The following is a 17000-nucleotide window of genomic DNA, read 5'->3' on the forward strand; positions in this document are numbered from 1 at the left end:
TTTGTCTTTTCCCTTTTCTCCACCATGTGAGGAAATAATGAGAAATTAAAGGGAAGAGGACTTTACTCATACTTCACCAGACTTACTCTGGCCTTATGCTTGAGGCTTCCAGAACCATGAGAATAAATTTCTGTTCATAAGATACCTAGTCAGTGTTCCTGTTTCGTAGCAGTCTGGACTAAAACACAAAACTGTTTCTACTCATACATGCTTTCTTCAGCTTCTTAGTATAAGAGCAGTCAAGTATATACAAGAGACTTTATGATCTACAAAGTCTAAGGTACTTTGGCTTTTATCTGAGACTTCTACAGAAAAAGTTTACCAAACCCCAGTCTAACAGGGAAAGAAGAAATAAACAGTTTCTCATTTCATTACCAGGGAACCTTGACCCGATATAAATCAAGAGTTCCCTGATTGCAACATTGTAGCATGTGAGTATTAGATAGTATCTCAGTGCCTGAAGAGGGCTTCTTACTCTTTTGAGTTGTCCTGGGAAGTAACATGCAATTTGGAGAAATGGGTTTTCACCAACTGTTTACAAAGAAACTGAACTTCCCATAGTTTGAGGCCTCTGTTGAATGCTGGGGTTCCGTCTCTTATGTGAACAATATGTGTTGAGAGACCTGCCTTCCATACAGTGCCTGAGACAGAACCTGAGGAGAAGGAACACTCAGTTGATTCCCATTGAGTGAATGAACTCAGAGAAGATTGCACTCTTAACAACAGATTGTATTTTTTAAATGTCAACAGTTTCAGCCTAGTTTGTGACGACTCTCTAAGGCAATTTTGCTAAGTCTTAACTTTGTGAATTATGCAGATAGGAGTAAAGTCACTTGAGGAATTCTTTGGTTCCTTGGGTTTTTAATGGACTTTCCTCTTTGACTCTGGAAAATGCATAGGTTCTAAATTACAGTATCCTAAAGGGATAATGTAGGAAATTTTGTAAACTCCCATACATTGTTAACTCATTAGCATGGTTTCTTTCCTTATTCTGTGTTGTATAGATACAGTACAACAACAGAACAGTATTACAAAGTATCAGCAAAGACCTTCATCAGGCCTTTATAATTTTTTTTTAAGAACTTGCTCTTTCTTATTGCTAGGCAGGTCTTTAAGTCATTAATGTAGACCTTTGTCAACCCACTTAAAACTGAATTTCAGTCATACAAAATTTGTAATTTACAAAAGATGAAGATAGAAATGAAGGGGGTGATTTGAAGTAGCAGGTACCAGCTTCAAAGCAGAAGGAAATTAGCAGTTTTGGTGCTGGGTGCTGTGCTTGCTGCGCTATCAGCGTTGTCATGGCCATCACCATTGTAGTGAAGTCAGGTAGAAGAGAAGCTAAATGCAGAACACAACACTTTCATTTGGTAAGGAAAACAGTAATTACAACTAATAGTTTAATTTCGGTTGTGAAAAATACCCAATAAATATTTTATCTAAGTTTTTGGTTATTTAAATTTGAACAATGTATTTGGTTCCTGTTGCCACCTAATAACAAAAATGAAAGTTGTGATGTTAAGACTTATGGTTTCGTAGTTGAAACTCACGGTTTCGTAGTTGAAGTCAGCCAACTGTGCATTTGGGGAGAAGAAGGCTTACAGTGCTGTAAACTGAGAACCAACACGGGAGGTTTGCTATAGCATACTTGATGTTTGGATATGGTAATACTCTAATGCTTATGTTAAATTGTTTTGTATTTTCTACCAGAACCTTCTGATAACTTGAGGGAGATTCTCCAAAATGTGGCCAAATTGCAAGGAGTATCAAATATGAGAAAGCTGGGCCATCTGAATAACTTCACTAAGGCAAGTAGCTTGAAACTGTACTGACACATTCTTTTATTTGACTCAGTAAACATTTCCTAATCATTAAGCGGTTTTTTGAATATCTACTTATTAGTAGTACTTTTCTGATTTTCTCATTGATTTCCTCCTGTTTGAAGTTTCTGAGGAGTGTTGCTATGTTGTCTACGCTGGTCTCAGAACCCCTGAGTGTCTGCCACTTCCCTGAGGAATTGGAGCTACAGTTGCACATCACTATGCCTAGCTGTCAAATGAGTGTAAATAATAGGAATATGTTCATATTGTAAGAAATGCAGTAGGCTTAGAAAGAAAACAGAAGCAAGTCACTGAGAAGCCTATAATCCAGTGTCTTATTGGCTTATTTACCTTGTTAACATATACCTATTAATCTGTTACGCATCTTAGAAACAAACATAATTCCCAGAAACCTGTTGTATGTCCTTTCTCTTCTCCTGATTGTTTATTCCTATCATCAGCATCGAAATTAGAGCTCAAGTGAGGTGCATTTTATGGTTTTATTTCCTTTTATTAAATATCAATGTTATCTTGTTGATCTTTATGTAACTCAAATAAGCCAGTGCCTAACTGTTAAAAAAACAATTTTCTGAGGCTTAGGAATGCTGTCATGAGTGGCTTTGCACACCTCAGTGTGTAGCTCTACTTGTCTTGGTGTAGTTTGAAAACTAGGGGTAGTAGTAAGATGGATCTGAGTGCTGTTGTCAACACTGTGGCACCAGCCTGAATCCTAAAGCATTCTTGAACAGTGTTGTCTAATAGAAATCCATGTGAGCTCGGTAAGAGAACCACATGGGTTTAATTTTTATAGCTTTCACTAAACTATCCTATAATTGCTATTTGTTATATGAAGCATAAAACATTAAATAACTTAACTTTTCATACTAAATATTCATAATTGAGTATTTTACACTGATAGGAGCCTCAGTTCATGCTGGAGATGGAAGTTTCCAGTATTTATAAGCAGCTGTGGCTGGAGCTACCAGGTATTGGGTGGTACCAAGATGGACTTTTGGGGTCGGGTTGATTTGAGCCTTCACTCCTAGAGCAGCACCGTTTCTCCTGTCTCTGGTTTTGTTTTGTTTTTTGTTTGTTTGTTTTGTTTTGTTTTTTGTTTGTTTGTTTTCTGTCTAGGCTTTGGAGTGAGGGTGGCAGTTTCTTGATTCTCCTCCCCCTCTCTCTTTCCCTGCTTTATCGAAATGTCTTTCATAGCACTTCTCTTGGTTTTTCTCTACTTGGTCTGTGCTTTTTGTTCTGCATTCAGGGATTGTCTCCCTTTCTCTTCTCTGCTCTCTCTTCTTACCCTCTTTGACCTGTGCCCTTACCCCACTTCCCACTCCCTGTGCCTCATCTACCTGACTGTTCCCTTCTCTCTGATAATTCTTCTTTGCTTTGTTTCCTCTTCTCCTCCTGTAGACTGTGCGGTAACTTCTGTAGTGAAGTCTGGAGACTCTGTATTTTATATTTTTAAACCATATTTTAAAATTAACTTTTGCCATTTCTGCTGGTCTTGGTGCTAGCTTTGTATTCTCTGTCTTCAGGTACTTGTAGGTTGGGAAACCAGATAGTCAGACTTGGTAGAAAATGCTTATGGTAAGAAGAATTAAGTCTCAAGTTATGTCTAAAGAGCTGCCTCTTAAATAAATCCATTAACTTTAGACTTGATAAAGTTGACTTTAATGATATAGGAGAAGCCTGAAGCTTCAGTTAAGTCTAACCCTGACTAATAGAGACCAATCTTGGGGAAATTTCACAGTACTGTTAACACCATTAGATGCAAGATTGTGCTGGTTTGTAAGATAGCTCTATAGCAGACTGAATGGCAGTTTGGAGCTTATTTTATTTTGATTTATGCTTCTTACCTGTTTACTAGTTTTTCACTAACTCTAAAGGAGATAAGCCTGCTTAATTGTTGAGCTGTAGATGGTAGATCAGCGTTCTTCAGTGTTTAGCACTCTTGACTTAACAGAACAGGTAATTGTTTTGGAAGAAGGCAGAGGCTTGTTTCTGGCTCTATCCACTATATGACAAGAACTTTTATTTAACACACCCCAATTGTGATAAGCAAAAATGTCCTCAAGGATAGTCAAGTGTTCCTTAGGAGATAAAGTGCAGAGTCCGTTTAATCATTGCAGCGGCTCCAAGTAAATGCGCATGGATTTTGTCATAAAATGCCCACACCACACACCAGCACATGCTGGATTTGATTGTTATAGCCTCTGAGGTCCATATCGTTAGAGCTGGGCATAAAAATACTTATGAGATGGCATACCTATGAAGTCTGCATGTCCACGTGCTACTTAGTATGATGTAGAGATGCTCAAAAACTCAGTAGCTTGAGTGGATAAGAAAATGAAAAGGTAATAATTATAACACTAGATGACAAAGAGCTAGGTGGAAATTCTCTTCTGTTTGCACTAGAACACAACTCTTCCTGAAATTTAGCTATTGGTTGTAAGCTAGAGAGTACTGTCCCTTTAAACTAAGCTTCTCAGACCCATGAAGTACTTTGTTACTTTCTACTCTTTAGCTTCTCTTTATCCCAGATCTATCCTGTTCCAGACTTTTGATTGTAATATATTAGATAGATAAGATTTTTCATTTTAAGTATGGGCTTTAGTTCTAACTAGCATTTGCTTTACTGTTAAGTGTTAAGTGTAGCCGTTGGTGTTAATTGTGCTAATGTATAGGGTGAACGTCTTTCCTAAAACCTCCTGATGAGCCATGAAGCAAGCCGACTAGTGATGTGATCTTTTAATCACTTGACTGCCACACCATGCTTATCCTCTGACATCATCGCAGTAGATACAGCAGTGTGTATGGCAGACTGATGATGAGTATAATTTTGGTGTTCTATTTTTATAACCGACAACATGTTCATTAACCACATGCTTTCTAAAGATGAGGATACTTTAAACCCTTTTCATTCTAAAATTTTTAAAGCTTTGAAAGCATCTTTATTTGTTATTTTTTTTTAATGTAAGGGGTATATATGTGAAACAATTATAAAATGTGAAAATGGCATAGAAGATTTTACAGTCAAAAGTGAGGCCCTTCTCTCATTTGCTACCCTCCCTGCTCCAAAGCACTCTACCATAATCCAGAGGTGACTGGCTAGAAGGTACTTAGTTTTTGTGGTCACAGACATTGGGTAAGTATGTTTATGGGAGTGTCTTTTGTTGGTTTTGTTTACTTTATAAGAATTAAATGAACTAAACACAGTGTTTTGTAAAGTGCTCAGTTTTATTTATAATTTATTATGTGTATACAAAGTAGTTTTAGATGAGCTTAAGATATCAGTGTATTGTAAATACAGGTTTGTAGGTGCCCATATCCAACTATGCATATATTGATTTGCAGCTTGCATTTTTTCACATTGCAGTATACCATAGAATGCTTTCCTTTTCTAAATATGCCATTCCCTTTTTTTATGTTCACCTCTGTGTTTTGTATGTATGTATAAATTACCTTCTAAGAGTTAGGCTGCGTGGTGTATTCTGTAATCTCAGCTACTTTCAAGGCTGAGGCGAAAGGATCTCGAGTTCAAGGACTTGATCTAGTGAGAGACTCAGTGGTAAAAGAGTTGCTGCCAAGCCTAATGGGCTGAGCTCAGGGACCCCCGTGATGGAAGGAGAGAACTGACTTCTGCAAGTTGTCCTCTGACCTCCACACTCGCTGGTGGTGCACGTGCGTGTACACACACAAACATACAGACACAAACACAAATAAGACATATACATGTAGTTCACATTCAGGGGCCTGTCTGAGCTCTTTAGTCAGACCCTGTCTCACAAAGTTAAAGAGTGGAAACAGTGAGGAAGGATAGCTCTTGCCTAGTATGAATAGGCTCTGGGTCCAGTCCCAAAACAGTAAAAAAATAAGGGCTGGAAGAAGGTCTTAGGTACCACCTATTGCTCTGATAAAACACCGTGACCATAGCAACTTATAGAAGGAAGAGCTTTGGAGGCTTAAGAGTTACAGAGGGATGTGAATCTGTCCTGTGTAAGGGTAGGGTGCATCTCTGTGGCAGGCAGGGCAGCATGGCAGCATGGCAGCATACAGCAGACATGTTGACTGGAACAGCAGCTCGGAGCCCACAGGCATTTGAAACCTCAAAGTCCACCCACAGTGACATACTTCATCTAACAAGGCTCCTAATCCTCCCCAAACAACCACCAGCTGGGGACCAAGTATTCAAATGCCCAAGATTTATGGGGGACATCTCATTCAAACCACCACAGATGGCTCAGTGGGTAAGAGCATTGGCTGCTGGTCTTCCAGAGGACTAAAATTTGACTCCCAGCACCCCCATGTAAGTATACAACCTCCTGTAACTCCTATTTCTGGTGGATCGTATACCCTCTTCTGGCCTCTGCAGCCACCAGACATGCACCTTGAGCCTACATATATGTGTAGGCAAACCGCTTTCATATAGTAAGCAAATAAATGTCTTTTTTTTTCTTTTTTTTTTTTTTTTTTTTTTTGGTTTTTCAAGACAGGGTTTCTCTGTGTAGCCTTGGCTGTCCTGGAACTCACTCTGTAGACCAGGCTGGCCTTGAACTCAGAAATCTGCCTGCCTTTGCCTCCCAAGTGCTGGGATTAAAGGCGTGTGCCACCACTGGCTGGCGAATAACTGTCTTTTAAGACTATGCTGTAGAATTCGCCTATGTGTGAAATTTTTTTAAAGTTTGGGTTATTCTGTGTTTTTATAAATAGGACAAATATCTATTTAACCCTAGTTCTAATGTATTATATATTTTAAAATTCGCTGCATTAATAAGAAAATTTACGGCTGGAGAAATGCCTGTGTTAAGAACATGTGCTGCTCTTCCAGAGGACCATGGCTTAGTTCCCAACACTGACTCAACCCTCTGTAACTTCAGCTCTGAGGTAGCTGAAGCCTCTGACCTCTGAAGGCACCTGTATGAATTCACATGCAGACACATACAGCTACACATAATTAAAATAAACTTTTAAATAATTTTAAATAAAAACACTTTTCATTCTTTTAGAGATGATTTGCAAATTCATTTTGACATTTTTAGAAGTAGCCCTTTGTGAGTATGATTATGTGAGGAAGTCATATTATCTGACATGGTAGGGTACAATGATGAGTGTGGAGTGTTAATAAGCAAGTGACTCTTAGCCTGTTTGAAGATTGCTATCTTCAACATTTACTTTGCTTATACAATTGAAATGTTTATGACAGGACTATAACTTTCTAATGGTATTGATTGGTATTAACTTTATTATCAGTAGGCAGCAAATTTAACAAACCTAAAGTAACTTGACTAAAATGAAAAGAAGTTAGTTTGTTACATAGTTATGACAAGGAAATGTTGGGTCCTAATTTTACTCAAACAGTTCATATTGACAATGCATCACTGGGTTTCTCCTTTTTTCTCTTTTTGTTTTAGATTCACTTGTTTTATGTGTATGAGTGTTTGCATGAATATGTCTGTGCATCATGTGTGTACTTTGTGCCCGCAGATACCAGAAGTGGGCATCAGATCCCCTGGAACTGGAGTGACAGTTAAGAATTGCCATGGTCCTGGGCATTAATCCCAGATCCTCTGTTCCACCAGCCAGTGCTTTTACCTGCCCAGTCATCTCTCCAGCCCTAAGTTACCGCCATCCAGCAGTCAGGGATGACTGACTGTTTGTTATTGGAGAAAGAGTTGTTGTGCTTTTCCTGTTGAAAACTGTTTTTCCACTGTTTTTGCATTCCTTGGTTGCATAGTTCTTTGTCTGAGAATGAGGCCTCCTGAGTCTCTGTCTTCCTCCATAGCATATCTGTGGGTGTTTTTCTGGTTCAAGTCATGTTTAGCCAGCCATTTTTGTGAGACATCCTGAGTATAGTTTCTCTGGTGTTCTTAGGAGGAACAATCTTACAGCAACTACTTGTTCTTGTAGCTCTTACATTCTTTCCAGCCCTGAGCCATGGGTGCAGGAGTTGTGTAGTAGATGGGTCAGCTGGGAACAAGCTCTATAACTGCGTTTTGATCCAGTGTCGTTTTTCTGTAATGGTCTGCATCTGTGGCAGAGAGAAGTCTGTACTGAAAGAAGAGCAGTTATTTAGTATTATAAACCAGTAGTGTAGGTGTAATGCTTATGAATCTATAAATCTACAAAAGTAGATTTTGGTTTTGATGCTTTTTCCAAATTTTGTGAAATATTTTAAGTTTATATCCTCTTCAACAATAAATCTTATATGGTACTTCAATTTTAAGTGGAAGTTTTAGATCTATTTTTCACATTTTATGAAACATGGTTTTATGTTGTATTTACTTGTCAACTTTTGAATAGAAACTAGTTTTCAAATTTTATACCTAAATTAGAACCACATGTAGTCACCTGTGTAGGTGGCTTATAGACAGTGCTTTCTATAAGATAACGACAACCAAAAAACAACCTGGGTGGTCATGTGCATGCCTTTAATCCCACCACTAAGGAGACAGAGTTCCAGTACAGCCAGGGCTACCCCTACCCCCCCCCCAAAAAAAAAAAAAAACGAAAACAAAACCCAGAGGTAAAGATACCAAACTACTTGGCTTTCAAGAAGTACAGAGGTCAGAGGTGCAGAGAAAGACTCCTGTAGAAGTAGGCTTTCTTCTCATGTACTCAAAGAATACTCACTGACTTGAAGCATAGAAAGAAACAGGGCCACGTGTTGTTCTGAAGACAGGTGCAGAAGATTTCCCCTTCGTGGATTTGTTGAATCTCGGGGCTGACTAGAATGGGATACTTAATATCTAAGATAAGCAGAAAATTTGACATATAACTTTGTAGTATTTTTATAAGAAAGAAACTAAATTTATTATCCCGGGAACTAGGGCTCTTAGTAAGAAGCTTTCAGTTGAAGCCTTAGAGGTGAGGAAGTTCTGGAGGGTGGCAGTCCTCAGAGATGAGCCCTCTAACCTGTACTGAGTACCATCAGTGCCAGAGAGCAGGGTGACCTCACTAAGGAAAAATGGCCCAGTCTGCAAAGAACACAGGAGCCAGCAAAGGACAGGGCTGACTGCACGGTCAGATCAAAGGAAATTAAAAAGAGCCCCAAAGATGAGGGCATCTGTATCAGATTGCACTTTGAATAACCATGTAAATATCAAAGAAATAGAGAGAACTGGGGAAAAATGGGTGAAAGAGTAAGATATTTTTCACTAGAATATTAGAAAGTTTTGATTTAATTTAAGAGAAAAGTACATTATCTAAAATTTAAAAATCCCTAGATGTGTTACTTCAGTGGTTCTCAACTTTCCTAATGCTGTGACCCTTTATATCGTTCCTCATGGTGTGACGATCCCAACCAAAACGTTATTTTTGTTGCTACTTCATAATAATAATTTTGCTGTTGCGAATCCTAATGTAAATATCTGATATGCAGGTTATCTGATACATGGCCCCTGTGAAAGGGTTGTTCAGTGCTCACACTGAGAACCACTAGTGTTGTATGAAAGGGTTGTTCAGTGCCCACAGTGAGAACCACTAGTGTTGTATGAAAGGGTTGTTCAGTGCCCACAGTGAGAACCACTAGTGTTGTAGAGACAGTCCAGACATTAGAAGGTGGAGTCAGTAGAAAATATGCAACAATTGAAATAAGAGAAAATGAAAAAAAAGAAAAGATGATTTAATGAAGGTGCATATACTTTGCCAGCAGAAGAGAAGAGATTTGGACAGAGTGGTTTTGAAAAGATAATATATGGAATGTTTAAAAAATTGGTAAAATACTCAAAACTAGAGATTCACAAAGTGTTATTTATTATGTTAAGCAAAGTGATTACAAAAGAACTCACAGCCAAACAAATTAAAGTAAGACTGATGACAACCAATGATGAGAAAGAAAATGGTTGAAAGAATCTGAAGCAAAAAGACAGATTTTGAAAGAGCAGACAGCAAGATTTATGCTAGACTTTGAGCAACCAAGTAGCCCAAAACTTTAGGGAGAAAATAGCAGCTAAACTAAATTCAGTGTGGTCACCAAAATTGCCTTTAAAAACTAAAATAAAATCATTTCCAGACAAAAGCAAACATGGAAAATTGTTAACTAAAAATGTAGGCAAAAGTAGGATCGTAACATCAGCAAATGATATCACCAGTAACTGCAACAGAGCTTGTGACCAATGGGGGAACTGTGGTGTTAAAGAAGAACATTAAAGGGAGAATGGGTGTGAATATATGCTATTACTTACTATGTGTGGGTTGAAAAACAACCAGTTAACAGCAGTGATATCTTATGCATCCTGAAAGATAAAAAGAAAAACATAGGGAAGGTGAGGTTAAGAGTAAATGGGGTCCAAGTACTGAAAGTGCCCAACATAGGAGATATGTTGTCTGTTAGATGAATCAACAGTGCTTGTAAACACAGTGCCAACCACTAGCAGTGGTGAATAAATGCAGTGTATTTTTATTATACGATTATAGATGTTTTAGAAATTAATTAAAGAAAAAGTCCTATTTTTGAGACTAAAATTGTGCATAGGCAAACTCATATGCAAGGTATTTTTGTGTTTCTTCTAACAGCTTCTTTGTGACATTGGTCATAGTGAAGAAAAACTGGGCTTTAATTATGAAGACATCATTATTTGGTAAGTTTAGTTCAGTCTTTTCTTCCATCCCTTATTTTAGTAACTTCCATTGTAACAATTTAAGTTATAGCTAGGATGTCAGCAGCACGTGCTCAGTTCTACAGAAACAGTGTTTGGCTGAAAGAAAAATTCAGTGACTTTGTTGTGTGTGAGCCTTAGTTGAGGTTTTGTACTGCTGGGTACAAAGAACTAAACCTAAATCTTCAGAGTTACCTGAACTTCTTCAAAAATTATAATTTACAGACCAAATTTGTACCGCTGGATACAAAGAACTAAATGTAAATGTTCAGTTACCTGAACTTCTTCAAAAATTATAATTAAATATTAAATTTACAGACCAGATTTCTCATTCTTTCCAGGAAACGTAGGAACCAAAAAACCCTAGATTTTACCTAAGAAAGTATGTACCCATTCCAAACTTGTTGTATGCTAATAGATAATTGATCAAGCAGTTTTATTGCCACTTTTTGATGTTCTATGTGAATGTTAACAATATAGTAGTATGTATTTGCTACTGCTAAATATCTTGTTACTGATTTAAACTATCCTTTGGGACATGGAAGCACAGATGCAAATAAAGGCTACATTGTAGAAACACCTGATGATACAGTTTGAAAAGATTACAGGATTTCTTCTTTCATCTATATAATATGCCAGGAGATGAATAAAACTCAGCATTGGTTGGATTAGTGTGACTATTCGGCAGAAGCACAGAATAAATACATCACCAAATAAAATTCTTTACTTTATAGTGTTTGTTTCGTTGGTTGGTAGGTTGGTTGGTTGGTTGGTTGGTTGGTTGGGTTTTCTTAAATAGAATTAATTGTGCATAACAAAAAGTTTGGGATATCTCAGCCAATAAAGGACTTGATTTGGGAGAATATCCTGAAATATGAAAAATCTGAAATGCTTGAAAATCCGAGACTTTGTTAGAGTCATCTCAAATGTTCAAAAAGTTTGGAGTTCTAGATTTTCAGATAAGAGATACTCAGTTTGAAATAGTCTTGAAAGAAGTCCCAGTCTAAAAATACAAGGAATCAGAAACACTTCTCCTCCCAAGCATTTCCGATGAGGGCAAGGTAGCCTACACTGAACCGTGGTGTCTTTGAAGCTCATGTAACAGAACGTTTTTTGTTTCCGTACAGTTTGCGCTTAGCTTTATTAAACGAGGCAAAGGAAGTGAGAGCAGCCGGGCTGCGAGCACTGCGCTATCTCATCCAGGATTCCAGTATTCTGCAGAAGGTGCTAAAGCTGAAAGTGGACTATCTGATAGCTAGGTAATGTGCCCAGAGGCGCGCCTGTGTTCCTTATGCCTTTAAAGTGTTGTGTTGAGTTCAGTATCTAGCCAAACCTGCACACAGTTGTGGTGTAAAGCTTGATAACTTTTCCAAAGGCACAAGATCAAGTAGGACCAAGACTGAGGGTATTTTTAGCATAACAGGAACTCTTTATGCTTTCAAGCAACTGTAAAATAGTTTTCTTCTTAGAGACTAGTTTTCCTGTCCTTGCATTTTACATTATATGTTAATTAACATGTATAATCAACATACATAAGTATACAGTATTGTTTTCTCATTATCTGTAAGGTTCTTCCGCGTTGATCATATCATCTTGTTTTTTAAATTTATTTTTGCTATGAAGTAATTTGGTTTTATGTTCATCAACATCTCTATTTTGATCTGCTGTTTGAAGATTAATTTGCTGCTATTAATTTTTCTTTTTTCAAACGTAACTTATTAACTATATGAGTATTTTGCCTGCATATGTGCATATGCACCATGTACTTGCCTGGTTCCTGAAGAGGTCAGAAAAATGCCAAACCTTCTGGAACTAGAGTTACTGATGGCTGTGAGCCACCATGTGGGATCTGGGAACCAAACCTGGGGGCCCACTACAAGATAGCAACAGCTGTTAGCCGAGGGGCCATCTCCAGCCCCATCTGATAGTTATTTTCAGTGTGTGTACATGTCAGTGTCTTCTGCCTGTTTCTTACTCTCAGTCAGTGCTCTTTCTTTCTGCTGTTTTTGTAACCTATGTACCATCTCCCTGTGACTGCGGGAGGGTTTTGTATGTTACAGCTTACCCTCCCATGGTACTCCATGTTCACTGGGTTGGATCATCTTAATCACCCCTGGGTCTGGACCCTTCCTGTGTTTACTGTATTTTTAACCTTTGCTAGTTTGTTTAGTTTTGTTTGTTTTGTTATCATCATAGTTGAAGGCTTACTCTTTACTTAATCTTATTCCAGTCTGTCCTGGCAGTAAGTCCTCCTCTTTAATGTTTTGCTTCAGTTCTTGCCTTGTGAATTATCTTTTTAAAAGTTTGCTTCTGCTTTATTCCCCCATCACTATTTTCAGAGACATACCAACCAGTTATTTTTGAAGTTCTTATATGTAAATCATCTGTATTCTTTTTTTCTGTTGTCCTTTTTTTTTTTTTTTAATTAGTTTGGAGTTCTTGAGACTTTTGTTTGGGTATTTGCTTTAAATCATGGCTTATAATGACTGTGTGCAAATGTTCATGTTTAAGATTGCCAGCACTGGATCATGGTATCATTTTCCTTTGAAGAGAGTTTTAATCAAGAGTCTTGCCTTACTGCACTAGTTTAGGTTTTGCTAATGTTCAAAGAAGTAGTGATTTGGAGTCTGAAGCTAGAACTGCGGGCATTTAGCAGAGCCCCTCCTTAGCCAGCCCCAGCCAGAAAATGTTTGATAGTTAAGTATTTCCTGCGTCTCTGCTCTGTTCTCGTGCTTCTCAGAGTAGACTTTTCCTGGGCCTATTGGAGCCCAATCCTGCCTCTGCACAGCATAGAACCTGTCCAGTGCTTTGGTGAGAACACTGACACAGATTGTTAAGCTCACACTCCTGTCCTTTCCTCCTTTGGGCACTTGCCTGCCTTCACGTTAAGTCTGTCTGTCACCAGGGCTCTACCGCCCTCCAGCTGGGGCTGGCCACGTTCCCAGTGGAGATGGCCTGATGGAACAGGAGACTCTCAGCTTGTCTTTTCAGGGTTGCTCATTTTCCTATGAGTAGCACTTGTCTGAAGGAAGGTTTATACTTGGTTTGGGCAGAGGATTGGGTATGATCCAAGCTTTCTGGTAATAGCTAAAAATGTAAGTCTCATCCACATGATTTTGTGTGGTGTGTGTGTGTGTGTGTGTGTGTGTGTGTGTGTGTGTTTTGCTGGACTCGAACCTCGAGCAAGCACTTTAGTTCTCCATTTATATTTTATTTCCATTTAGATAAACCAGAAATGCTTCGAATAGTAACTTATCTAATTATAAAATATTGGTTAAAATAGGAACTGCCTAACATAATTTTTGAGTAATTTTGTTGTCTCATAAAACAAAATTTATTACATTTTAAAAAGAAATATTATCTAAGTGATACTTGATCAAATATTATTGAAAAGAATTCTGAATTTAAGTTATTTAGTAAAGTAGACTTTTTTTTTTTTTTTGAGACAGGATCTTACTAATATGTAGTCCTGGCTAGTTAAAATAGGATCTTACATTGAATAAGACAGGCATTATAGATACAATTTAACCTGTGATTAAAGTCAGAAACTAAGACAATGTGGAAATGGTTTCTTTAGAGTTTATATACATTGCTGTGAGTTACGAGGTCGGAGAAGTCTTTCTATGCATCTCTGATACTTAGCTTTGTTTGTATGTTGTGATTCTTTCTTTATAGGTGTATCACCTTTGACCCCTTGAGATTTTATCTCATATTTCTGATAATATTTATCAGTAGAGATACATTAAATATTTGCAGTTACTGAAAAAGCACGTGCCGCAGTTTTAATACACTGTACCGGATTATGAAGATAAATCTGATCTACTATTCTGTAAGGTATGGTTACACAGGATTTCCCAGTGACTAATGCGTTGTTTGTTATTTAGGTGCATTGACATACAGCAGAGCAACGAGGTGGAGAGGACACAAGCCCTTCGCCTAGTCAGGAAGGTATGCTGCGTGTGAGGGCAGGAGGCAGGAGTGCTGTATGTCTTTACATTGCTGGAGAATAGTCTTCCTGAAATTTAACGAACGAATTTTCATAAACACTTTCATTTCGTTATGAAATTTTATGAAGTAGACCTGTTAAACATGTGAAGCATGAGTCTTTGTGTGATTAGTATATGTGATTGAAGATAGCTAGAACAGTGTTCTTAGAAAATGGTGGTGTTGAGTATTTCTCTCTGTAGCGGACATACAAACGTTGTTACAGCTTAGTCATTAGAGAATGGATTGCTTGCCCCCAGCTATCATTATCTGTCTGTAATGTGTGACTCTTCCTAGCTAATGGTATGAAATGGATGTCACAGACGGGAGCGCATTGCTTTCAAGGTGAATTTGGCCACAGCCCATGAACACTGGTGACAAACAATTTGGCTGACAGCTTTGCAGTATAAAATGCTACAGTTTAAGTGGAGGAAAGGATTTGATTAAAGGCAGTTCACAAAGCTTCTGAGATCCCTCCCCAGAATTCACTGTCTGTTGTAGTTGTGATAGCCTCATGACCAACCAGGAAAGGAAACAGGAAGTACAGTGAATTGGAACACATCCTAAGACAAGTATCATAGCTTTCCCTTGGAAAGAAGCTTGTTCATAAAACTAATGCAGTATGTTTGTGGGTGTGAAAATGTCAAATATTATTATTACTAATATTTTAAAGCTGGGTCTTAGTAGGTGGTTTAGCTGAGTGAAATATACTACAAAGCCCAGGTTGGCCTCAGACTCTTGATCCTCTTGCCTCAGCCTCCCTAATGCTAGAATTGCAAGCACATATCACTAAATTCAGCTTAGAATTATTTATTGATGGAATGTATTAGTAGTTTCTCCTTTTCTTTTCACTATCTCTAAATCCGTTGCATGTTTCAGATAGTAGACTGCAGAGTTAGTATACTGACTTGTTTTCTTTTCCTTTTTTTCCCCAGTTAGCCTTAGTGGTTTAGTAATGATTCATAAATTCACTGTAGTAAAGAATAAGGAATCTTTTAAAAAGATTGAAGTTTTACTAAAGTGATATTGGGAATAGGCTAGGAAACTTGTTTTAAGAAAACTGTTATCTTAGAACTGTGATTTGGCTTCTCATTTATATTTTAAAATGACATATTTTTTGTTTGTTCATAAATTCTTCCTAATACTATGAGTACTCATGACAAAAAACAAAAATTACTTCCTATAGAACAGTTTGGAGATTGGAGCTATATTTTCAACATAGATTGCATTAAAAATAATTTATATGCTAAAAACAGTATGTCTAACATCTTTTTTTAAAGTATATTTTCCAAGAGAGGAAAATTGGTGAGGAGAGAAATCTCTTAAGGGCAGGTCTTGATAAAAGACATCGAGGTTGTTCTGCTTGCTTCTATGTCACTCTCTTTTACTGTCACACACAGAGGAACCTCTAGAGAACTTGACTGTAAATAAAAAGAAATAAAAGCAAGCAGGGAGAGAATAGGTGTTATAAAAACAATGTATCTTTTTGTTACTAACGAGATAGTTATAGTCTTACAGAACCTCTAAAAATATTTTAGGGATCCTTCATAATTGCTGACCTATATGTTGCTTTCAGAAGAAAAGATAGTATCTAATAGATTCAAACAATTGACTCCCACGTCTTTGGATTATTTAGTAAATATTCTGCCCCCCAACCCCCAGTTCCATCTGTCTGTCTCTCTATGTTGGGGGAGTGTGTGTGTGTGTGTGTGTGTGTGTGTGTGTGTAGGTGTAAGTGATGGGGGTTGTTGAGAAAGGTTCTCCCTCTCTAACCTAAGCTGGGCTTAAGCTGCTGGCAATCCTCTAGCAACCTTCTACATACTAGGATCATAGTTGTGAGCCATCATGCCTATCTTGTACACATTAACATTTAATTTATAATACAGTTTTGTAAAACTATACTCTTAAAAAATAATTTAATAGCAACACAATAATAACACAGAGACAGTTTAATTCTATTGTCTCCTGAGATACAAATCATTAGTATGTTACTACTTTAAAAAGCAATAGCCATATAATGTGCATATATGTAATACATATTATATATTTATTTACTTGGTAGTAACTATAAGCTAAGAGAAAACTATAAGGTAAGAGAAAACTATAAACTAAGATAAAACTATAGGCTAAGAGAAAAATATACAATATATATATAAGATATATATTATATATTTACTTGATAGTAACTATAGGCTAAGAAAAAGAGCTACAGTGTTTGATTTCTCATTCATTTAGCTAAAAGTGTTAAAACATTTGATAAATAAATATAGGCCATAAAAACTATTCTTTTTGTCAGTACTTGTATCATCAGAGGTACACGTGTCCATTCTCAGCAATACCTGGCCACTGAAACCAATAACATGCAGGTGGGTCTGGAGACCAGAGGTCTGTGTCTGGTGTTTTCTTCAGTTGCATTCAATCTTGTCTCTTCGGGATCTGTCCTTGAACCTGCAGCTTATCTATCTGGCTAGACTGGTTTGCCAATGACCTCTAGAAAGCTGCCCTTCTCTGAACCCAGAGTTGAATGTAGAGACAGACGGTGGCTGTGCTGTGCTGTGCTGTGCTGTGCTGTGCTGTGCTGTGCTGTGCTGTG

General features: G+C 37.6%; 1 protein-coding gene across 2 annotated transcripts in view; it reads left to right on the forward strand.

Moving 5' to 3' along the window:
• Positions 1–17000, forward strand: part of Rictor (RPTOR independent companion of MTOR complex 2) — a 100493-nt gene that overhangs the window by 25353 nt on the left and 58140 nt on the right. For both annotated transcript variants that reach the window (XM_028767555.1, XM_028767557.1), the window contains exons 3-6: positions 1711–1808; positions 10341–10405; positions 11551–11682; positions 14308–14371. In XM_028767555.1, coding sequence (XP_028623388.1) covers positions 1711–1808; positions 10341–10405; positions 11551–11682; positions 14308–14371 — 359 coding nt within the window. The remainder of the gene's footprint in view (positions 1–1710; positions 1809–10340; positions 10406–11550; positions 11683–14307; positions 14372–17000) is intronic.

This window comes from Grammomys surdaster, unplaced genomic scaffold (genome assembly GCF_004785775.1).
Source record: "Grammomys surdaster isolate TR1022 unplaced genomic scaffold, NIH_TR_1.0 174, whole genome shotgun sequence".
NCBI lineage: Eukaryota > Metazoa > Chordata > Mammalia > Rodentia > Muridae > Grammomys > Grammomys surdaster.